The sequence below is a fragment of the Polistes dominula genome, unplaced genomic scaffold (genome assembly GCF_049000335.1).
Source record: "Polistes dominula isolate Pdom_NZ unplaced genomic scaffold, Pdom_raw_medaka contig_78, whole genome shotgun sequence".
NCBI classification, from domain to species: Eukaryota; Metazoa; Arthropoda; class Insecta; order Hymenoptera; family Vespidae; genus Polistes; species Polistes dominula.
In genome coordinates, this window is record NW_028301042.1 from 2,975,869 (window position 1) to 2,995,079 (window position 19,211).

Here is a 19,211-nt window from a genome sequence, read left to right on the forward strand (position 1 = left end):
TTTATTCAAAGCTTTATTTTTACTAAAATTAATTCTTTATGTAACTTTTAATGATAATATTTGTGATACCATTAATACAATGTAATATTACATAAATACTGTACTAATGCACAGAATAATTTATTCAAAGCTTTATTTTTACTAAAATTAATTCTTTATGTAACTTTTAATGATAATATATTTGTGATACTAATAATACAGTGTAATATTACATAAATACTGTACTAATACGTAGAACTATTTTAAGTGTAGCACAATTAATTCGGTATTTTTTTTAAACAAATTTAATATTTATTTATAAAGTAATCTTACATATTTTATTCGAAATAGTTTCTATTATTATTATTATTATTATTATTATTAATTACTTTGGTTCACACATCTTCCAAACAATTGTCGAAATTTTTGACGTAAATGAATTTTGATTCAATGCATTTAATATCAAAGAACATAATTAATTTCTACATTTTAAAATAATAGGTTAACAAATTAAATATAAATAAAAATATCTCATTAATTATCTTAAATCAAATAGAACGTAAAAAATATGCTCATACGTTGAAATTCTTATCAAAGTATAGTTATATCAAGAGTATAGTTTTTAAAGTTTTTAAAAACCTAATTAATTTCTACATTTAAAAATAATAGGTTAACAAATTAAATATAAATAAAAATATCTTTATTAATTATCCTGAATCAAATAGGGGATAAAAAACATGGTGCATACGTTGAAATTGATAAATATAATTTTTAAAGTTTTGAAAATTTCTTTATGTTTCTGTAATAATATATATGTATATATATATTTATAATATATAACCAAACACACACAATTATGAATATATTCTAATTAATAATTTAAATTTAATTATATATTGTTCTCCTGAATTAATTGCTTTATCTATTACTATGATTATATATGTGTTATTACTGCATGTGTTATTATACATGTGTTATTATACATGTGTTATTATACATGTGTTATTATTTCATATTGCACTTGAGATGCAATAAAATATTTATATGTATATCTAATTATAATGTTAATAATAATTATCACATATAGGAAAAGTAATTTGTGTCATCAAAATTACATCCATTTTTATCGTTTCATTTACACACTTTGTTCGTTGCGACTGCATGTTTGTTTTTATGATTAAAAGAGAAAGATTGTATAAAAACTCTGTTTCGTTGTTAGTATGAGTGTATTAATTAATATAAAATTATTTTGACCGGATGAATTTGATTTATTAATGACAATTGTGAAAATGATATGAGAATCTAACGATTTATTTCTAGTAGACATAGGTAATAGAAAAAAAAAAAAAAAGAAATTAAAGGTGATATCTTAATGTTAAAATGTGAAATCTAGTAATTTATGAAGTAACTATACCCGACCAGTTTACTCTCATACTTTATATATTAGTAAACTAGTATATTTATCTCATAATACCAGTTTATTACTTTAATTTATCTACTTTGCATATATTTCATATATGTATGAATTCATGAGTAGTTGTAAAATATGAAATATAAATGCAATTTGTAAATTATATCCGATAAAACAGTATAATACTAATAAAACATTTATTTTTAAAGTACAGGAAGAAATAAGAACGGGTTATAACTATGAATATCTTTATAAAAAATAAAACCACACATTAAAAATGGATTAAATTTCACTTTCATACTTTTATACTTTGTATATTGTACACATATCTCGTGAATTTAAATATTGTCTAGTTATTTTATAAAATAATTAGTTAAAGTTTATAATAAAATCCTTTTTTTTATAATATTCTTAAATTGTTTAATTATTTAACGTATTATCTGATTATTTCATATATATAACTTCAATTATACATTTTAACGTTATATTACGGTATATTATCGTTAAAATGTATAATTTATATATATATATATTATATTATATTATATTATATTATATTATATTATATTATATTATTTATACAAATTAAAATTAAAAAAAAACAATAAAATAAATAAATAAATGTTTGTATTACAGAAAGCAACGAGGAACGTTCAAACGGAAAGGCGCGGGGCGGAAAGCTCGCGCGTCGAGCACGCTCCTTTAAGGAGGACTTTTTGGAAAAGCTTTCACAAATGCGTTCACCGGGTAGCGGTGGTACAGGGGCAGCTGGCGCAGAAAGCGCCATAGGTGGAGGTGCAGGTCGTGCTAGTTCACCCTCCTCACCGCGAACACCACGCGATAAAAATGGAGTTACAGGAATTGGACTTGGAACATCATCCACGTCCACCACGGGAAAGGATAATAATAATGCACTTAATCATGAAAAAAATCCTTTGAGAGACTTACATGTCCACGTTAGACAAGTACAGCTTGCTCTTCTACATTTCCGCGATGTTGTTTCGAAAAAGAAACTGGAAATGTTGCCAGGTAATGGTACAGTGGTTCTCGATACTGTTACCACCATACACACGGTACTCAAATCCTATCTTCTTTCTGAAAATAGGTAAATATATATTTATATATCTTTTTGTTTTTTTTTTATTCTTTAATCCTTATCGGTTGTCAGGTTTTTATATTGATAATTTTCACTAACATAAGTTATAAGTGGTTTTGATAAATATTCAACAAAATTGTTCAATATTATATTATAAGAATAATTTATTATTTATTAGAAATGATTTATATTTTTAAATAAAAACTACAATTATATGCAATTACTAATTATTTAATTATTAATAAAATATTTGTATTATTTATAAATCACTTTCTACGTAACTTACAACCGATAAGGGTTAATATTTTTTCCACTTCTAATTATCATTATTTTTTTTTATTTAGTTCCACCTTAGGATCCGCAACCAATCAAGTTTATCAAGCACTAGCTCAGTTATTAAAACTTTGCGACGATGTATTGTTACACGGCGATCAATCTTCCGCTTTGGATACCGAAAATGTTACACATGTTATCGGTTTGGTCGAAGAAGCGGTTAAAAATTTGGTTTCCCTTGCTCATGAGAAGATTTCCAATCGACAGAAACCTGTTAGCGTTACGATTAACAATCGGTAGGGATGATACTGTTGTTTTTATTATTGTTAATCCCTTTGTTTTACAATTTAACCCGTTCGAAACCATTTGCACACCGTGTGTGCAATCATACTGAGCTATTATCAGTTATTTTGAGTAAAGTATTCGTCGAGATAAGATTTGTTTTGTATAAATAATATCTTTAAAGTATAAAAAAACAAAATTTGCCATTGTAAAATTGATAATATAATGAAAACAAAGAAATGGCTCCTGGGAACTGTGTTTGAAAAAAGTCGTGGTCTGGAATGGGTTAAGTTTCACACAAAGATAAGAGTTTTTCATTGATAAATATTTGATTCAGTGCATCAGGATATGGATTGGAGATTGCTCCTCAAAGAAACTCGTTGCCAGATATACCTTTAACACCAAGAGAAAGAGAAATCTTGGAACAAACAGCTGCTAATAATAGTCTTGTCCGAAGTTCTCATAGTTCTGAGTCTATTTTAAGGGATTCCAGTCCACCACCTAAACCACCTCTTCCCGACAGGTAAATAATTTTAATCTTCAATCGGTTTTATAAAATACAAATTATTTGTTTTTTAATATTATGAAAATTATGAATTGTAGAACAAACGTATGCTTCTCCGAAGAAAACAGTTCGTCCGGTACACCACCACCATTACCGCCAAAAAGAAGAACAAGAACTCAACAATTACTCGACGAATCCGAGAGTTTTTTAGCGTCTAGTCTCGACAGAGTTTCTTTACGTAGTCGATCACCGGAAGATTCATCTTCTATTTTAAGTGCATCGGCTGGTAGTTTGGATTCTGCTTTAAATCATTCGCGTGACGAGGATGAAATTCGTGCGATCATGGGACCAAACGACGAGTCTCTCAACGATAGTATGGATCTCAGTCTTATTGCTACTATTAAAAGTAAGTTTCGTAACATTCAACAGAAGAAATATTTCATTTATCGTTTTATTTCATTTATGATTTATCCTAAATGTTAAAAAAAAGATGTATTATTTCCTGTGGTGGAAAATTGTGAAGAATAATCTCGTAACTCGACGATACGATCTGGTACCTTTAGGTATGCAAGTTAATGGGACCTCTAATTGCGCATGTTGGGATAATTCTGAAAGCAGTATACCAAGTACTATGTTACTAGGACAACAAACACCCCAAGAAATTCTTAATCCATTTACCGGTTTGTAGAATATGATTACCGTGCATGATGTTGTGTGTTTCAATTATTTTATCGATTTGGTGGTACGAATCACCATTTACGAGATTAATCCGTTTAAGGGTATAAAAGGAGTATACTAACATTGTGTAACATATTATCAGGAAAAATAAACATGTTTTAAATTATTTTGAAACATTTAATATATCACATTGAACTGTATTTTTTGGTATCCATTGTGTTACAGGTATAGATGGAAAAATAGAAAGATTTTCAACCCAAACTCAAGAATCTGGTTTCGTATCGATGCATTCTCAAAGAAGTTCTTCTCAAAGTTACACCACATCTTCCAGTACAACGTCAAAAAGATCGTCACAGCAAAGTAGTATCAGTTATAGTTCCCAAACGTTTAGTAGTACTCAACAACAATCTCTTTATCAACAAAAATTGATATCGGATACCAATGGTTCTGTTTTTACCCAAAAATCAATAAGCAGTTCTAAAAGTACTACAGATAATATGAACATAGCAGAAACTGGTGATGCTATTATATTAAAAAAATTAAAAAATGTTAGTAAGAAGAATGTGTGTATATCTTTTAAAAATATAGTTTTCTTAATAAACGTGATAAAATATTATTTATATTATACGTAGGAAATAGAATCAATGACCATATCCGACGCTAATGGAGGAGTACCACCTGCATTACCAGAAAAACGATCTAAACGAAGAAGGGAACGTCAACCATCGCAATACGACAATGTACCTGAAAATGAACATTTGTCTACCTGCAGTTTGCATACCAATAATGGCGACAGTTCTGATACTAATAAACCACCGCCACTTCCGTTAAAAAAAAACACAGTAAGTTACTTTAATCAAAATTTCATATGAAATATTAACGAACGACGATATTATTATAATACTGTTTTAAGCTTTGCATTTGTGACGTGTTGGTGTTTCGTCATTTAAATTAATGTTTATTATACTCTTTTGTGATATTTATATTAAAAAAAAAAAAAAAAAAAAAAAAAAAAAGAATATGTGAACGAAAAAAAATGGCGGAAGAATTATTGGAAAAAAAAAAAAGAAAGAATATACTTGAAATTTATAGATGTTAAGTGATATTCTTAGGGTAGATGTTTGATATTCTTAGTTTCCATATTAAGATGGAAAAAAACAACTGATGCAATGTTTTGTATCCCTAGTGTTCCAATCAGTGGCATATTCTGGTAAGTGGGATGCCGCCCACATTAATCGACTACACTTAACAAACACTTTCACGCCAAAACGAAAGTCTTTCATTTACTACCATGATTATGTATGTACATGAATTCAAAATTCGGGCTTACTTTAGCATGGCATTTTTTTTTTTTTATATTGTTAGCTTCATTTTTTACATACATATATATATATATTGTCAAAACATACAAAAAACGATCTATATATATCGTTCTCTTTTATTATATTTCAATTCAATTATTTTATTAATATTCTCAGATGCTTTATAATTACAGCTTACGATTTGACTCATTCTCACAGGTGTATAATATCAATTATATTATCATATTTTTATACACGTTAATCAAAATAAAATCTAATATATTAAAAATTTCTAATATTTATCAAAAGAAGTAAACAAAAATTTCTAATTAATCTTAAAAATACAATTCCATGTTATTCAGACTTTTTTTTTAACTTCTTTTGATAAATAATATAATTAAAATATCGGACCTTTTTTTAACCACACCCTATATATATATATATAATAATAATAATTGTAGAATTAACCAAAATTTGTACTCCAGTGAGTTTGATTTCTTTTCGTACGCGTTTCTACACAAATTATACTGATGTTATTACAAATATTTGCTTTTGCATTAATTTTCATACACCTTGTGCTGCTGCGCGATATCTTTTTACAGCGAATATATCATGCTTGCATCAACCAATAACTAATCGTATTATTATATATTATAAAAAAAAAAAAAAGAAAAGAAACAATCTATATCTTTTATTCAATACTCGTATAATCATAATTTTTTTCAAATATATCTATATATATTTATATATTTATATTTAAATATAATTTTAGATAATCATATTTTGTGACAGATTTGATAATGATCAATACTTATTACAGTTATGGCATACATGGAGATGTTTGGAAATTGCTCGCACAGCAACAACGATTTCATTTCTGGTCTTGGAACTCGTCATTCTGTAGCAGCTTACAATTCAATGCAAGCAGAGTGGCAACAACATGAAATGGCCCTTACTACAACTCAATCTTGTTCTTTTGTTGCTCATACAATTACAAACTTACACGATAGCTCAAGGTAAATAATATAAAATTATTCACAATCATACTTTTTAATTGTTTACGGATTAAATATTATAATTAATGATATATTTTGTTTGTTTCATAGCGTTTCCATATCTATGACACCGAACATCACAGAAATAACCAATAATTCTAGTCTTCCTCCTGCATTACCACCAAAGAGATCACGTTCCATTAAATCAAATATTGCACCTTCGACAGTTTCACCAAAGCCTACGATTAGTATGCAAAACATACATACATCAGAACCGATATTATCATCAACTCCTGTCAGAATTGACGAGCCAACATATAATGATACTTTTATTGATAAGAAAGATGTTGTTGCATCCTCGACTCCAGTGAAATTGGTAAAAAAAGATAAAAAAATAGTTTATTTTGTTTTTTAAATATTATAACAATTAACAGATATATATATATTTATTTATTTTTTTAGAATACTACTGGTACTACTATAGATATAGCATTACCAACTTCCAGACCTGCGAGTAACGCACTCTCGTCTATGTCCATTAGTGATAATACTTTGGAATTAAGGGATATAGACCAGGATGATAGTATCCTGGAAGAATTAGATATCAGTAAATATTTAGTTTTTAAGAAACCTGACGAAGAAGGACCTGATATACGTGGTGGACATCCTGACGCGTTATTAATACATGCTACTAAAGCTAATAAGCACGGTATATATACATATATTTATTTATTTTCATTGCTATTAATAAAAATATAAGTTAATTTATATTATTTAATTTTTATTTATAATATAATATATATTTATATATTTTTTTCATGCTACATAGATGAAAAGGAATCAGGTTTGTTAAATTTTAAATAATACTTATATTATATATATATATTAGGTGGATCGAAAAGTAATGTCGCTTTTTAACCTAAAAATTAAAGAACCTTTTTTTATCTAATATGGAAATTTTTAATATTGTAACTATAAAAATCATCAATCGTTTTTTTGATTTAAAATATTATAAATAATTTGACATGCGTAGTAACGACATTACTTTTCGATCCTCCTAATATATTAGGTGTACAAATTAATTCGGTGCTTTGATATTAAATTATTTGTAACTCTAGTTTGAATATAAATAATTGTCTATCATTTTATCAACATTTACAATTATAAAATATTTGACAAAATTAAAAATAGTCAAAACAAAAACTACTAGTAATTAAGATGGCAAGTATTACACGTTTGTTTAAAAAAAAAACACCGAATTAATTTCTACAACTAATAATAAATATGTATATTATATTTAATATATTATTGTTAATTAAATTTTGTATAATTAACATTGACGATTCATCTTGTTGCAGACTTTTTATATCAGGAAGCTTTTCTGACAACCTACAGAACATTTATTCAACCACTCGAATTAATTCAAAAATTACATAAACGACATCAACGTTTTTCTTGTTCTCCGGATGTTACGAAACAACGGGCAGCTCGTGAAGCTTTTTCCTTGTTAGTTAGAGTAGTCAGTGATTTAACGTGAGTATTAAATAATCATTAAACAAACAAACAAAAAATGAAATAATAGAATAATACGATTTCTATAAGACTTCTTTTATTGTTGTTTTTACAGTATGTCAGACCTCGATGATACATTGTTACAAACATTAATGGAATTCGTACAGCAATTAGTATGCAGCGGTGATTTGACAATGGCTAAAGCTTTAAGAGTAAAAATATTAGAAAAACATGCCGCCAAACAATTACAATCAGCTCAACCAATTTTATCATCTCTCAGTGTAACGACAAAACAATCATCACTTTTAGATTTTAAAAGCGAACAGATAGCAGAACAAATGACTCTGTTAGATGCAGATTTGTTTATGAAGATTGAAATTCCTGAAGTATTAATATGGGCACAAGAACAAAATGAAGAAAGAAGTCCTAATTTAACGAGATTTACGGAACATTTTAATAAAATGTCGTATTGGGCGAGATCTAGAATATTGGAGCATAGATTGGACAACGAAGCTAAGGATAGAGAAAAATATGTCGTCAAGTTTATCAAAATAATGAAACATCTTAGAAAGATAAATAATTTTAATAGTTATCTTGCCTTGCTTTCTGCGTTGGATAGCGCACCAATTAGAAGACTCGAATGGCAGAAACACATAACGGAAGGTTTGAAGGAATATTGTGCTCTCATTGATAGTTCTAGTAGTTTTCGTGCATACAGGCAAGCTTTAGCAGAAACTCAACCACCTTGTATCCCATATATGTAAGAATTATAAAATAATTATATATATATATATATATATATATATATATTAATCCTTTTATATTAGGTCGAGTCATAAGTAACTTCCGATGCGGCTATGTAGAATCTATTTTTCGTATTTATCTACTATAAGTCACCGAAACAAACCGATTTTCGATATCACTACATAGATGAGGATTCAGTTTTAGTCTTCTGTCCAATTTTTGATGTAGTCAATGTTACATTTAATCGTTTTTCTTAATCACTGAAATGGATAGTAAAAAGTGCATATTCGACATGTAATGTTTTAAGAATTGAAATAAGACAAATAGCACTAAAGTGGCAGTTGAAAAAATATGCAGCGTATACAGTGCAGGACTGATAACTGATAGGGCAGTCAGAAATTGGTTTGTAAAATTCCGTTCTGGAGATACAATCTTAAAAGATGAACCGAGTGCAGGACGTATTTCCGACTTTGATGAACCTTTTAAAGGTAATATTGGAGCAAAATCCAATAGATACGTTCAACAATTGCAAAGAGTGCAAAAAAAAAAACTCCATGAAAGGTGTCTTGTACTTATCAGTCGCAGAAACACCATTATTTGTCTCATAAAAAACGGAAGTTATTTATGACTCGATCTAATATATTTTATACAAATTAAAATGATAAAATATTTTTTATTTGTACACACAGTGGACTAGTCTTACAAGATCTTACGTTTGTGCATATTGGGAACAGTGATTTGTTACCGGATGGTACAATTAATTTTTCTAAAAGATGGCAACAATTTAATATCGTTGAAAATATGAAGAGGTTCAAGAAAGGGTAAGTTACGATATAAAAATCTTAATTATTGAAAACATAAATCAGAGATATAATTAAATGAATTTTGTTGGTTTTTAGAACATATTCCTTCAAGAAACACGAACGAATTATAACATTCTTCAACAACTTTAGTGATTTCCTCTGTGAGGAGGCAATGTGGCAAATATCTGAAAGTATTAAGCCACGTGGTGGAAAGAAAGTTCAATCGCAAAACTAGAACATATCTAACCCTTTCACTGCCTGTGTTTCAAAATCAAAAGGCTGAAATGGTGAAAATTCAAAGTGATTACGGTTGTTTACGTGTGGGAACTTGTGACCCCCCCTCTTCTGCAATTAAAAGAAAAATAATAAGAAGAAAATAATAATAATAATATTAATAATAATAATTATTATTATAATTATAATTATAATAATATTAATAATATTAACACGTTGACTGTCATGTCAGCCATATATGGCCGACGGCAAATATTCTGAACAGGCCCAATCAGCCATATTTGGCTAATGCTTTTTTTAATATATAATATTAAAAAATATTTCACAAAATATTAGACTACTGAATTGTTATAAAAGTTTTCTACAAAAATTTGAATTGTTATTAAAAAATTATTTACAATGAAATGTGTGCTTTGAAACTGTTTATACAAAGTTGGGGTTGATCTGGGCAATCCGGGAAAAAACGTTGTTGTTCTTTTTATATTTATTCGTACTTTTGATCAATCTTATGAAGTCTTATATTCGAATAACATAACTTGCAAGAGTCTTTTTAACTTTTTGTTCAAAAGCATTTTTTTTTTGTAGATTGCAATTGATGACATTGATCAATAGTCTTGTCAGTACAGCAGGTGCACGTGGGCCTGACGGAGATTTTCTTGAAAAACTAACGTGGCACAGTCAACGTGTTAATAATATTAATAATAATAATAATGCATATACGCGTATATATACATATATAATGTTTATCGACGGGAAAAATCTAGTATGTATATGTACGTATGTGTGCGTAAAATATGTGTACGTATGCGTGCGTAAAATATGTGTACGTATGCGTGACGCTCTGAGAGCGGTGAAAGGGTTAGCATGGTCTACCCCAATGTGTACGCAACCTCTGTGAGGTTGTATTTTAATATTTTTAATTTATACTCGCCGAAAAGTAATACAGACAAACAAACAAAACAAACAAACAAATAAAGGAGAAATACTAAAAGTTAATATACACAGGAAGCCCAGCCTAGAAGGACAAATGCAATCTTGTACAGTATTTGAATTTTAATGCATTGTCTTTTCAAAATAAAACAAAATCAAATGCATGAGAAGAGAGGGATAGAGATAAAGAGATATCAATAGCAATCAGAAGTCAAAGAAGAAACATTCAAAATCTAGTTAGCACAAAATTTAAGAGATTAATTATATTATTATCGTTAATTCAATAATGCATTTCTCATAAAATCTTCCTTTTTAATAAGTGCACACATTGATATGAGAAATACATATTTGCCTTGATATCGAAATTGCATTTAAAATATGATGATGTATATCTATAATAATGCTTAGCTTATAGATAGAAGAAAAATATGAAGTAAAAAAGAAAAAAATAATAATAATAATAATAATAATAATTTACATTGAAACAAAAACTACTACTACTATTATTATTATTGCTATTATAAATATATATATATATATACACATACGTAACTTATTTATTATTTGCGTTTTACTGAGATTGAGAGAAAGAGAGAGAGAGAGAGAGAGAGAGTGAGAAATAAAAATGTAAAAGTAGTAGATGTCACGGTTATTGTTTAAATTATTTAGATATATGTGAACGTCCATTTATCTAGCTTTCACTTAGATAGACAAGTTTCAATAATCAACGGAATGATGCTGTTGATTATAACACAAGGAAGAACACCAATTACGTTGATTAATGTAGAACCATCGTAATCTTGAGTTGGCACATCGATGGATAATAATGATGATGATAATGATGATGATAATGATGATGATTATGATAATGATGTGCATCTCTGGACGAATGGTATGACTGAGAGTAAAACTGTTGCATATACTATTGTATATGATTATAGAACATAATTTTTTTTGTTAATAACTTGTTGATAGTTACCCAAGTTTCTGCAATTTTTAAGTGAAAAAGTATAACAGGATCGATCAAATCAAATAATTAATCGAGTTTAAGACTCTTAATATTGATCAAAAAAGAAAATGTGTAGGTACTCGATAAAATGTTATTAAAAAATGACATGAAAATTATTTTCAACAAAATATTATTCAAACTTGGCCTAAGCGTTTAATATTTTTTATTATTATTATTATTATTATTATTATTAATATTATTAATATTATTATTATTATTATAATATATGTCAGTCTTTTATTTTTTAAAGACCTGTACACATTGCAATAGGAATTTGCAAATGAGAAAAAAAAAGCGTAAACTTCATATCAACATGAACACTTAATAAGATGCAATTTTAAATCGATTAATTCGTCGCTTAGAATTAATTAATTAATAATAAAAAAAAAAAAACATGCCAATGCATAATATATTGTAAATATTTTTAATACTATAAATCATTTTCTTTCTTTTCTATATACAGGCGTAATTATCGATAATTTTAATTGAACAGCATACTATTTACAATTTTATCTTTATATATATATATATATATATACAGTATAAAATTGAAATATTTGTATAAACATAATCATTTGAATGCCTCGTTACGATTTTTTGTGTAATAGTATGCACACTGCCCTTATATATTAATTTTATTTAATTATATAAATGAAATTAAATTAAATTATATATTCTATTAAATTAACACAAACGAAATATCGTCCAATTAAGTTTGTCTTCTTTTTTTTTCCACTAATTTATTTATATACATGCATTCATACATACATACATACACAACATACAAACAAACACATAAACACAATATTATTGATAAGAAGAATCTTTTGATAGTGTGATTATCGATCAATTAAATATGGCTTTAAATATATGCATATTAAACATGCATGATTTGCAATATTTCTATAGAAGAACCAATAATAATAATAATAATAGTTCTGAATTAAATGAAAACATTCAAATAGATACTTCTGTGTGTATAATTATAAAATGTAATAACATTAAACAAACAAACAAATGTTATAAGAAAAAATATCTATACATAAAGAAAATCTGCAACGAAGTTATTGAAAACGTAAAAAATTAGATAAGAAATGAAAAATATAGCTTTGCATTAAATAGTCAAAATAATTGTTATAATTAATGAAACAAGGCCAAACAATGTTCATAATATTATCCTTTCTCTAATATTACATGCTACAAAAAAAAAAGAAAAAAAAAACACGTAGACATATAGCATAGATATTAAAAGTAACAATGTATATTTCCCATCTTTTATTGAATGTGCCAGCTTAGGGGAAAAAAAACCAGATAAACAAATCTCTGTGCAAGAATAAGGAAAACAATTAATATTTCAATTGTATCTGACTTTGATAAAATCAATTACATAAGACACACACGAGTCTTATTAAAAACATAATAACGTTTCGATCAATGTTATTTCCAATTGTAAAGCTGTTGCGAGATGTTGTTTTTAATATTAATACTCAAACAATTTTAAATCTTCTTTTTCTAAGTTATTTTTTTTATTAATTTCGTGCTTAATGAATCGCTGTTAACTGTGCTTGCATCATACAAAAGATTATGAACTGTATATTCATTAAGCATAATGCCTATAAATATATACATATTTATATATATATAAAATACAATTATATGAGATATATTCAAGGAACAGACAAATTTTTCAACATATCAAAATTAACAAGTTTAGGTGATATTCATATGAAATTCTTCAAGTAACGCGATACTTTGGGATATTATAATTGCGATAATTACTCCGTTATAATTGAGATATTTTTCTGATAAATTATTATAGTAATTAATTATGTATAAATCATATTCATTGTCATTTGAAAGTATACACACACTTACTCACTCACCAACTCGTTCATTCATTCATTCATTCATTCATTCTTATTGAAACTCTATAACAATATTCAAAACGCATATCATAAATATGAACAAAGAAATTTTTTTCATATTAAATTATCATCGTATCTTGACGTATAATCCATATACATACACTGTACAAATACTTAATATACATCAATCAGATCTTTTTTTTCTAAATTCTCCGTATTTATGAATGTTCAAACTAATTCTTATGCATATCATGTTTTGATCAAACGTTATAGTTTTTCTTTTATAATGGATGTACGAAAAAAAAAAAAGAAACAAAAATAAAAGTGTTTAGTGTTAATACAAGTATTTTCTTTAATATGTATATTTACATTTATTTATTTATTACAATCTCTTTTAAAGAATTATTGTATAAAACAGATTTTATTTAAATTTAAATTTTAGCCGCTTGTTCACTGTCGATAAGTTAGTGTATAAATTTTTTTATCATAAGGGTCTTGTAGGTAAGTTAGCAAGTTTCTTTATCATATGAACTCTCTGTCGGTAACTAAATCCTTATAATATTTTTCAATAGAATACTAACCTACAATTCGTGACGTAATATTACTATAACCTATATTTTTAATCAGTCTGATTGAAAAGGTTTGTTTTTATATTATATATTTTATTATTCAAATTGTAAATATATATATTTTATTTAACATATATATATATAACATATGATATGCAATTGAATAATTTAATTATTAACGAGTAGAAAGATTTTGGAAAAAAATTTTGAATAATACATATTGAGTATAATCATTTAATGGTTTTTTTCAATATGTTCTATTATGTAAATTAAATATACATTTTCTATTCTTTATTTATTTATTTATTTTTTAAACTTTTAAAGTAGTACTTTTAAAATGTCAAAAAAGTAAGTAAAAAGGAAAGTTATATAAAACAAAACTGTAAGTAATTAAATTTTTCTGTTTAATAAAACACAATTTTTGTTATTTTCTTCCAGTAAAGGAAAACACCATGAAGCCACCGCAGACCAGCGAAGAGATGGCCATCTCGTTGGGTCGTCGTATGGTCCGACAAAGAGAACGTTGTATTGGTATGACAGATGAAGAACGTGCATGGCGTGCACAATTTTTAAAGGACCAAATATTAGATCCTAGTGAACCGGTAATACCATCCAATTATTATAAAGAAAGGTATAATCCAATTAGAAGATTTTACAGAGCACCTTTGGATAAATTTGAAAAGATGTTGGTTCCTATGGTGGTAATTTGATATATCTTCTTCATTATATTATCATTTATTTCTAAGTAAAACATATATAACAGAATTAATATGATTCTATAGGGTACTACATGGGCTGACGCATTACGTCATGTTACAGCAAAAAGTATAATGGGAATAATTACTGTATATGCTGCTTGGTATTACTTTAAATATAATAGTCATGTAAGTTTTCTATTTATATTAATATTTTTCAATAACATGCATTTAGTTCTTTTAACTTAGCAATCACACTTATATCATTAGTTTCATTGCTATCTGCTTAGGAAATTAAAATTGTATTGTTTTATTTAGGATTGGACAAAAACTGGAGGTTGGAGAGTATCAATGTCACGTACTATACAATTTCCAAGTGATCCAGGTTTCCCTAACGTTCATATTAAAAGAGAAGGCAAAGAATTTGCACAATATGGATTCGATAAATCACCAATATAAAAATATTAATAATATTATAGTGTATATATATATAGTTGTTTGATATAATAAAGAAATAGAATATGATAGTGATGAAAAATTGGGCAATTTATTATATCAATACTATTCGTTTGAACTACAAATATTATTAAGAGTATGTATTATTTTATTAATATATGTTATTACTTTTTTTTTATTATTCGTAATCTTAATTATTTTAACTTTATAATGTTTTATTAATATTATATATGTGTCCATAATTATATGAAAATGGTCTAAGTCATATATCTCTTGTTTCGAGATATTTCAAGATTTATACTTGAACACTAAATGAATTCTATACAATATTGAAATAACAAACATTATCTAACGATTCATTTTTGATAATATCGTGAAAATTACATTATATTTATTTAGTTTATAATAATGTAGTGCGTAATAACTGATAAACTCATTTTTTATTCATTTTAACTTAGATCACTTTCATAATTATGGGCACATATATACGTTACGCTATGAAATTTTTCCCATAATGTTTTAGAATATATGTAATTAATATTATATATATATATATATCTATAAATCCTCCTTAAAGATAAATACATATGTATGCGATATAAATTTTTTCAACACATATAAGTTATTGGTGCGAAGGCATATAATTATCCACAGTCTTGACTTAAATTTACTTTGTACATGTAAGAAATGTTGGCAGTTTATATAAATAGTAAATGACTAAAATCTATAACGCACAACTGTGTGTTACAGATAAAATAAATATATTAAATATAATATATATATATGATAGATAAATATTCTATATTATCTTATTGGAATATATATATATATATTTAATTTTATGATTATGCAATCATGCTCGTAAACAAAATTTCTTATCTTTTTATACCAATTGTTATTATAAAAAGAATAGAATTATTTTTTTACCTTTGGACGTTCTATGAACGGAGGTGGTGGTAAATTTGATTCACCGGGATTCCCCAACCAAACTGATTTACTAAAACGACCTTTTATCACAGGTGCTTGCCATTTATTACTGCACATAATAAGTGTCGTAGGTTTCTCCGCTGTGATCGAGGCCATCGTTACAACCTTGAAAATGCAATAAAAATAAATTATTTAAAATTGTTTAATAAATCAATCTCAATAATTAAAATAAAGTTTACTTAATTAATAAGACAGATTTTGTACAAATATTCGATGATACGTGAAATCTACGAATTATTTATAATGAAGATTATTCAATTAAAAGATAAATTGTTTTATTTTTAGGAAAATTATTATTCAAATATATATAACTTAGAAATATATATAACAAACTAATTTATCGTAAACAACATACAGGGGCAGGCACGTTAAAATATTGTAAAAGTTTTTTTTTTTATTTTTTTTTTTATTTTTTTTTTTTTAGTTGAATTTCTACCTTTCTCGTATTATTGTACTGCGAAGAAAAAAAAGAAATCTTTCTTTTCTAGGAAAAAAAATTAAAAGCGTATTTTTTTTTAATAATATATATAAATTTTTTATTAATATTAAAATATTTTACAAATTTATCAGAAATTAACTTTTTTTTTTATAAATGTACATGTAAAAGTATAAGTTTATATTAACTATTGTAAAATGTTTCGTTAAATTCTCTTTTTTTTTCTTTTTTTTGATTTTCAAATGATATTTTTTATGATAATGATATTATAAATATGATAATGTAGGCCTTTATGTGTATCTCGATAGCTATTTTTTTGTTATCTCGGTATAATGCTACAACTAAAGAAGAATAGGACATATTCAGGTTCATCTTTATCTCTGCGCATAATTCAAAATAATAACATAGAAGAAGAAGGGAGATGGATGGATATTTCATAAATTACTTGAAAATAACAAAGAGAGGATAGTATTGGTAATTTGAAATAATCATAAATATGGTCTCTGAAACTATTATTGATGAGGTATTCGCACATTTTCAGTTTGATAATACTTTTTGACAAAAAAAAAATAATAATAATTCATTGTGAAAAATAGATTAAATGTATTTTTTTTTTTTTTTTTTTTTTTTTTAATAGCAAGAGAAATGTAAAATATCTTGACAAATTGTTTTTTCTTGATAAAATAAAATCAAAGAAATATAAGAAAAACAACACACGACAATGTTAGTTAAATCGACAAAATATAATATGTGCTCTTGTGATATTATTTGAATAAATATCCATGTATTTGTCATCATAATAACAAAGATCATATGATTATTGATTGTATTGAAAATCAATCTTATTTTCTATTCTAAAGTATATTCTAATGCCAAGGTACTTGATTTGGATGACTGATGGAACCCAGTTTGTAGTATTTTGCGGTTGAAGGTGGTGGAATTCCTGTGGGTTGATTAGGTGGAGTAGCTGCGACAGGAGTTTCAGCATTTTGAGCGGAAGTGCCATCTCCTTTTAAAACAGCTACACATTTCCAATTGTTAATATAATTGTCTTTCCATAATCTAACGCAACCATCATCCCCAGAACTTGCTAAAATAGTTCCCATAATGTTCCAGCATACGTGCCACACAGTGGTATAATGATCATCAAATTGTGCAGCTGTCGTTATCTCAAAACGTGATAAACCATTTTGAGCATTTTCCCTATGAAGAAAATTAAGAATTATTTTTATAATATAAATAATATTAATTATTTTTCTTTTAATTGAAAAATATTATTATTATTATTTACTTACTGCATCGGTTTTAATATAATTATTCTTACATCCTTTGTGGCTACAGCTAACGTATGATAACTTCTACCTAAATTGGGTGCGAATGCGATATCATGAACAGGGTCAGTAATGTTCGATAATGTTTCAGTTTTTGTCCATCGTCTACTACCCTCAGAATATTCATATATAAAAACTTTTCCTCCACTGGATGTATTTGTATCATCGCTTCCAACTGCTATCATTGGTGGATGTAATCTAATATATACATATATACATACGTATAATATAAAAATTATATATAAATCAAATATCTCTTTTTACAGACCGTAACATTAATGTTACCTTGATAACGATGGATTCCATGAAAGACAACTACATGGAAGTTTACAACTAATATCATGTTGCAAAGTCCATTGACTTAAATTCATAATATCTGGTGCTTCGTATATTCTAATTACTCCATCAGCACTACAAGTGATCAACAAAAGTCCTAATACTTTTGGAGCAAATTTAACATCTGTAACAGATGTCCTAGAATCTACTAAATTTGTTCTCCTAACCCAATGACGCATACCACGTTCTCCAGATCCTGATCCTTCAACTGTATTAAGTATAAAGAAATATTAATGTAAATAATATTAGATGAATGTAACAAGTTTGATAGACATACCTATTTCTTCCCAAACAGCTGCAGTACGGTCAAAAGAACATGTAGCAAGAACTTGACCGAATTCAGGATGAGCCCAGGTAACTTTCCAAACTGATCCGCTATGTGCTTTCCACGAAGCAGTTAAATGCCAATTTTCATGCTCATCTTCATCCCACACCTATGTTTTTGTTTAAATATTTAATTATTTTCATATTATTTCATATATATATTATTATTATTACCTTTACAAATTGATCACTTGAACATGTTGCCATTCGTTTTCCATAAAAATCATATGCAATGTCATGTATTAAATCTTTATGCTCTGCATTAATACTGTGTGCTTCGAACATTGTTAATTATTTTATTTAATACAATTTATTTGTTTATTTACAATATTTGATGCATATGTAACAATCTACATATCAGTCGCATGTATAAAAAAGGTTAGAATGCGTTCGCGTCTCCCGCTACTGTGGTGCGTTTTAGAAATAATTAATAAAAATTTATCGTTTTAAAAACGAATTA

At 26.7% G+C, this 19,211-nt stretch overlaps 3 protein-coding genes across 5 annotated transcripts in view; 2 read left to right on the forward strand and 1 right to left on the reverse strand.

Moving 5' to 3' along the window:
- Positions 1-13,883, forward strand: part of C3G (C3G guanyl-nucleotide exchange factor) — an 18,386-nt gene extending 4,503 nt beyond the window's left edge. For 2 of the 3 annotated variants that reach the window (XM_089175019.1, XM_089175017.1), the window contains exons 2-17: positions 2,027-2,495; positions 2,831-3,055; positions 3,379-3,564; positions 3,645-3,952; positions 4,110-4,226; positions 4,450-4,772; positions 4,857-5,070; positions 5,411-5,434; positions 6,346-6,541; positions 6,632-6,896; positions 6,983-7,229; positions 7,350-7,364; positions 7,879-8,053; positions 8,148-8,792; positions 9,466-9,597; positions 9,676-13,883. In XM_089175019.1, the coding sequence (XP_089031145.1) occupies positions 2,027-2,495; positions 2,831-3,055; positions 3,379-3,564; positions 3,645-3,952; positions 4,110-4,226; positions 4,450-4,772; positions 4,857-5,070; positions 5,411-5,434; positions 6,346-6,541; positions 6,632-6,896; positions 6,983-7,229; positions 7,350-7,364; positions 7,879-8,053; positions 8,148-8,792; positions 9,466-9,597; positions 9,676-9,814 (3,680 nt within the window). In that variant the 3' untranslated portion in view covers positions 9,815-13,883. The remainder of the gene's footprint in view (positions 1-2,026; positions 2,496-2,830; positions 3,056-3,378; positions 3,565-3,644; positions 3,953-4,109; positions 4,227-4,449; positions 4,773-4,856; positions 5,071-5,410; positions 5,435-6,345; positions 6,542-6,631; positions 6,897-6,982; positions 7,230-7,349; positions 7,365-7,878; positions 8,054-8,147; positions 8,793-9,465; positions 9,598-9,675) is intronic. The other variant, XM_089175018.1, reaches the window with a different exon arrangement.
- Positions 13,884-14,175: 292 nt separating this feature from the next.
- On the forward strand, positions 14,176-15,419 carry ND-B17 (NADH dehydrogenase (ubiquinone) B17 subunit). Its single transcript, XM_015331289.2, has 4 exons — positions 14,176-14,257; positions 14,625-14,887; positions 14,969-15,070; positions 15,200-15,419. Exons 2-4 carry the CDS (start codon positions 14,639-14,641, stop codon positions 15,338-15,340), a joined length of 492 nt encoding a protein of 163 aa, XP_015186775.1. The 5' UTR covers positions 14,176-14,257; positions 14,625-14,638; the 3' UTR covers positions 15,341-15,419.
- Nup44A (nuclear pore complex protein Nup44A) lies at positions 15,251-19,171 on the reverse strand. Its single transcript, XM_015331336.2, has 6 exons — positions 18,926-19,171; positions 18,705-18,861; positions 18,377-18,635; positions 18,056-18,289; positions 17,642-17,963; positions 15,251-16,429 (listed from the first exon to the last, which is right to left on the reverse strand). Exons 1-6 carry the CDS (start codon positions 19,034-19,036, stop codon positions 16,253-16,255), a joined length of 1,260 nt encoding a protein of 419 aa, XP_015186822.1. The 5' UTR covers positions 19,037-19,171; the 3' UTR covers positions 15,251-16,252.
- Between the last annotated feature and the right edge of the window lie 40 nt (positions 19,172-19,211).